The sequence below is a fragment of the Cupressus sempervirens genome, chromosome 3, assembly GCF_028749045.1.
Source record: "Cupressus sempervirens isolate cs-2001-9-10 chromosome 3, ASM2874904v1, whole genome shotgun sequence".
In the NCBI taxonomy this organism is placed as follows: domain Eukaryota; kingdom Viridiplantae; phylum Streptophyta; class Pinopsida; order Cupressales; family Cupressaceae; genus Cupressus; species Cupressus sempervirens.
Window position 1 is genome coordinate 447,936,403 of NC_143120.1, and position 6,000 is coordinate 447,942,402.

The window sequence follows — 6,000 nt, forward strand, 5'->3', positions numbered from 1 at the left end:
ACCACTTCTATTATACAGAAATATTTGTTTTGATAAATGCATAGATATAGGGATTCAGCATACATTGGTTGCACAAAATCTGATGTAAACGCATATACTCACTTCTATGTATAATCCACATAAATATATTTGCATAGCTACTTCTTCATACTACAATAATTTAAGAGATCATAAAAGATAGCCTTGATGTAGATATGATTGTTTTTGCTATTTCTTCAATTATTGTTGAATTAATTCTTTTAATTTGATGATTCAAGATATTGGTGAGTTATGATTATGGAATCGTGAATAGATGAATGAAGAGTGACAATATAGTGTTAGTTTTATACATTGGTGGATGATGATTGAATGAATATTTATTTGATAGGGTGATGTTTGAGTGCTAAATTATCTGTTTTCTTGATCCCAAGATGGTGATGATTGACGTGGGATTGATGATTGTTTTTTTGCTTGATCTCTCAAGGGAATAATGATTTATGGATCAGCAAAGGATTTGTTTCAATGGATTCATGAGTGAAGATTAATAAGTTACCCTTGAATGATTGGAATGTTCTCTTTTATGGGTAAGAGGTCACTGCCTTTCATAAGGCTTGAGTCCCCACTGTTCATTGCTGTCCTGAGAGTAATAAATTATCTCTTCTCTATTTTGAAATATTCACTTCCTTATTTCCTTCCGATTTGTCCCCTTTATCTGTAATTGCTATGCTCTGTTCTTTCTTCCTCCTTCCATCGACATCTGGTCTCCACAGGGATGGTATTCAGTAATCTTTATCTGATTCCTTATATCAGTTTATAACTTCGTCAATGTCTGCTGCTGCTTATACTCTATTTATAGCTGCTTGGTTTGATCCTTATATTCTTTTTATGTTTCCTTTTTCTAGATCAATGTTCTTGAATTCTGTGCTTCTTTAATAATTATTTCTGCCATTCATTCAATCGATTGTGTCCTCCTTTCTGCCTTAAATTGTTCTCCCTGATTAATTCATTGTTTATCAGATCTGATCTCACTTGCTGTGTTCTGCATTCACTTCAGAGTTCAGAACCCTTTTTCTATTTTTCTTGATGACTTCACCTTCCTTCTTCTACCCCTTAATGAGACACCCCTGCATTTGGCAAGGGGCACATTTTTTCAAATTAATTGCTGTCCTTTACCATGGTCGGCACTTTATTCTTATCTTTATTAAGCTAAATAAATTGTTTTGTTCTCAAATCATGTCTTCTCTTTTAATGTTTTATTTATTGTTATTATTTTATTAAGTTGTTTCCTGGCTTGGTCAGCTCCTCATAGCTTGGCAGTTTTATGACAATCCATTAGCGTATCATGGAAGAGACATTTGTGTTCCTTTGAATATCAATTGTTGCGATGCTTTTGCTGAGAAATTATGTCTCTTGATTAGGCTCTTGGAATTGCAGGAGATTTGACATGACTTGCCCAATGAGAGGTGATGGATGTGATGACTATGGTATTATTTATCACTTGTATTTCTTCTTTCTCGTCTTTGTTTGGTGCAAATGATGTTGCAGATTTAGAATTTTTATGAGTGGCTTTGAGTTCTCCTGTGGCTTCTATGCTAGAGAACTTTTACCCTTGTGTAGTGTATTTTTAAGTCGCTTCTCATGCGAAGAGAGCTGCTTTTGGCTTTAAACAAATTGAAGGCGTAGCCTGCTTATATATTTGAGTACTTTGTATTGTTCAAGAATGTTTTCATGCAGCTGCATGAATTATTCCTTGAACATGAAATTCTAGAGATACAATTGCTTTAATTTCATATACTCATCCTCATAGTGATGAGGGGGGGCTGTAAACCTCTTGCGAAGTGCTAAATAGGAATACCATGTGAATTGAATCATAATCCCTGTCACACTGTGATTTGAGTTTTTGCTATTCGTGAGACACTAAAGTGGGCATTTTTGATGCTTTGAAAAGAATTGTTTAGAGCAGTGAAATGATTAATAGAGAAATATGCTTCCAGTTGCTGCTTTAGTTGTCTGTTTCTGTGACATCAATTTTACGTTTAGATGTTGGGGTGTCCAGGTTTAAAGGTTTTTAGCTTTTTTGGATAGTTTGGGAATGTCCTGCTTGATGTTTTGTGGCATTAGTCCAAGTTGATACATAATATAATTTTCGGAATATAAGCTTTGAATTGTCATTATATATCTGATGGGAAAGAATTTAAATTTTGTAATAAATGGACTGATTCTGTTGCAGTCTTGCTTAAATAGTTGTAGTGACAAGATGGGTAGAGTTGATGGGTGTCTTTCTTGTTGAATTTATACCTTCTGTTTATGGGTAGCTGTTCATCTCGTTTCCAAGCCAGTCTTGATTTACTCAGTTTAGGTACACTATACAGGAGAACTTATAGCAAGCTCTTTGTCTAATGTGTCTCTCCATTTTGTGGAAAGTATAAATACAAATGCTTTGTTTAAAGCTTCTCTCCACTTTGTGGAAAGTATACATACAAATTTTTATGTGTCATTTTCCAATTGTTTTTTCCCCCCCTTTATAAACTTTCTTTCCAGAACGATCACTTGTATCTAACTTGGGCTTCTGTGTGAACATCAATTGGATGCAGTGCATTGTTGAAGTACTTTGTTACAATGGAAGTGATACAATGGGTGCCCTTTTGGGAAGTGTACCAAACTGAATTTGAGCAGGAAACAAATATGCCAGGAGGGTTTCTAGGTGATACAGCTGCCGAGCACCTTAGAGAGCGTGTCATTGAACATGTAAGCATAATATTGCCCTGCTATATGATATTGACACTGCATATATTTTCTATCCTGACCATTAATTATTCTCATTTTGTCTGGCTTGCCATTTATGCAGAACATTTTAGTTGTGTCAAAGTATTATTCTCGAATTACTCTGTCACGACTTGCTGAGTTATTATGCCTCAGCATTCAGGTTGGTTGCTTATATCCTTGAAATTGTAATTTAGATAGAGATTCTATTTAATTGAATTGCTATTATTCATTCTATAAATTCATAGAAACACAAGCTGGAAATTGTAAGATTACCTCAGATGATGTATTATTATACACTTGGCTGTGTAAGCATGTCTGTATGATTTTTATATGGAATTTTATTTAGTATCAGTTACTCAGAAATCATTCATTAATATTTGTTATATCAGTTGATCAGATTTCATTCGTTAATATTTGTTATATAATTACATTGCCATGCTTTTCAGAGCTATTATATCCTTCAGCTTTCAGGTTGTTTGGATAACAAAGTTGTGATCTGTTCAGATACATATCCTTTTCAATATCAATCGTCTCATGAAAACTTAGCCGATGCTTATGATAGATGCTCATATTAAACCCTCCAAGAAAAGCGGGATAAACTTTCATGTGTCTTGTTTAGTGGAGTCCAAGGTTTTTCAAATTGTGTTTAATATCTGTTAGCCTTGGTGAGCTTCCTCCAGAGAGTTTTAGTGTTTGGTATGGTGTCATGGAGATTTTTAAGATGCTTTAGAACTTGTGTTGTATATCTTAATTCTATCGTAGGTTGCAGTGATGGTATATGTGGTGATGTACTTGGCTATCATCTTTATGCTTTAGGATTTTGAACATGAACATGAAATCTGCTAGCCAAGTTTAATTTGGGAACATATCTATCTTTCAAAGAGATACTTGTTGATTATTGATTACCATCACTTCTAACTAGTTTAATTGTTTAGACAGTATATTCCAGCAATTGTCAAAATTAGTACGTTTGGCATGGTGCTTGTAGATAAATTAGGTCTCTAGATATCATCCATGTGGAGCCCTACAGGAGAAAAGGAATCTCCGATATTCTCTTCTCTGATCCTTCCTATAATAGATGAGGCTGTAATATTATTTGCATTGTTATGATCCCTTTTCCCTGTTTTGAACCTCTAATATGTGCACAGTCTATTGCATTCATCCTTTAAAAAAAAATTTATTGGCATCTTTTTTTCTCTTCTTAACTCTGATTCCATTTATTTGTTTTTTGCATTTCTGAACTATTTTTAGGAGCTCTGGTAGCAATGCCATGTTAAGTAATTTATTTGTTTGTATTTGGCGTGCCTGTACTGTTTGGTATAATACCATTTGGATTTCATGGTATTCTGGTGGCTAACAGGTTTTCTACTTGATTATCATTTATTTCATGTATGTGAGCTTTAAATAGCATATTGTTTCACTGACATAATCAGCCGATTTATTTCTCCCAAACTTTCTTCCTCAAGGTATCCGACTTTTCTGTCTCCAATTCGCATCTTACTCATGCTGGTGCAAAGTCACCAAGGCAGTCGTCTTCCAATCAAACACCACTTAAGATGAACTCCTTCATTTTGTAACTATTGTCATAACCTTCGATTTGTCAAGTATTATTGTAACTATCCGTCAAGAATTACTAGTATTGTTGATAACAATCTCAGTTTCATTTTTGTCTTCCTATGGTACTCGTCTATAGGAGACAGATCAATACATAGAGACTGACTGATGTAACATTAATGTGTACAGGAAACAGAAAAACATCTCTCTGACATGGTCGTTTTGAAGACTTTGGTGGCAAAGGTTGATAGACCTGCTGGTATTGTAAGTTTCAGGACCGCTCAAGACAGCAATGAAATTCTCAACTCATGGTCTGTCAATATAGAAAAACTGCTGGAACTTGTTGAGAAGAGCTGCCATCAAATCCACAAGGAAACAATGGTCCACAAGGCTGCTTTAAAAGTTCAATAGACTGGAAAATAAAGCATTTTAACAATTATTTGTCTAAAATCTTATTTTTTCCCATCATCAATTCAGCATTTGAAGCATAGCAAGAAGAAGTAATCAGTGTTCTTTGTCCCTGGCATTAATTGAAGACATTTACTAGCAAGAACATCTGAGAGGAGGGTGGTATTTTAGTCCAAAAAGTTATATGAATTTGAACACAGCATCCATGTGTTCTTATTTTTGCTTCTACTTTTCAACTTTCTTGGTCTTACTATTATTTGCATGTACCGATGGAACTGAGTCAGTTCATAACCTTTTGAGCTTCTATGAAATGGTAGTCTTCTATTTATTTGAATCCCTTATTATCCTCATCAAAGGATTAAAGGAATTTGTAACATGAAATTTATTTTTAACTGACTTCAAAATGCAAGAATCAACAAATATGTTTTCTTACTTCACAAGACATCATGTTTACCCTACTTACATGATCTAGGATAATTGTTAAATTTTTTTACTCTTGTACTGTAAGATATCTGCTGGCTACTGTGATCAAGAACATCCTGACGATAGTTTTCAAGATGCCAATATTCAAGAATTCATCTACATTAGAGGAGTGATCCGAGTAAATCTACTTTTAAAACACATTCAACATAAATAGAACTATTACTTCTCATATAAAATGCGAAAAATAGCTTCGTTGTTATTGAAGTAGGCTAACATATTAGCATATTTAGAAGTAGGCTACCATATTAACATATTTAGACTGAATTGAAGGAACAGCATAGCACATATTAATTTGTTCATATCAATCCCATTATTTGCAGATTTTGTCTCTATTGTTCTATTTTGCTGCATTCTTCCACTGTTAAATACATTTTATATATCAGCATTTTTCATTTCCTATAGCATTTCCTCTTTACTTTTCTTCTATTTTATGTGCAAAAATGACATTTTTCAATGTGTTACGAAACAGTTTATACCATCTGTTTTGAAAGGGTAATAAAAGAATCCCTAATACACTTTCTTTGACCTTGTATGGTAGATAAATGACAAGTGCGTTTTGTGATTATTGTAGAAATTTGTTGCTGTTGAATGCTCCATTGCCAAAATATAAACGCGTAGTAGTCCAACTTCATGTAGAAAATTACTCGTCATATCATAAATTCTCCTTTATGTCTTGTCGTCCAATATCTATTTCGTCTATATACGTTGCTTTATAAGTTTAGCTCTTGATAGACATCCGATGCAGTGAATCTCAAAACTATGTTATTACTTGGAATTCTATTTCAATTATTTATGTTTTTTGAAATGAAA

At 33.7% G+C, this 6,000-nt stretch overlaps 1 protein-coding gene across 1 annotated transcript in view; it reads left to right on the forward strand.

Annotated features, from left to right (window-relative positions):
- The window catches only part of LOC149567000 (26S proteasome non-ATPase regulatory subunit 12 homolog A-like), a 46,938-nt gene extending 41,791 nt beyond the window's left edge, over positions 1 to 5,147 (forward strand). The window contains exons 9-11 of the mRNA XM_089820207.1: positions 2,574 to 2,727; positions 2,828 to 2,905; positions 4,489 to 5,147. Coding sequence (XP_089676333.1) covers positions 2,574 to 2,727; positions 2,828 to 2,905; positions 4,489 to 4,710 — 454 coding nt within the window. The 3' untranslated portion in view covers positions 4,711 to 5,147. The remainder of the gene's footprint in view (positions 1 to 2,573; positions 2,728 to 2,827; positions 2,906 to 4,488) is intronic.
- The last annotated feature ends 853 nt before the right edge of the window (positions 5,148 to 6,000 follow it).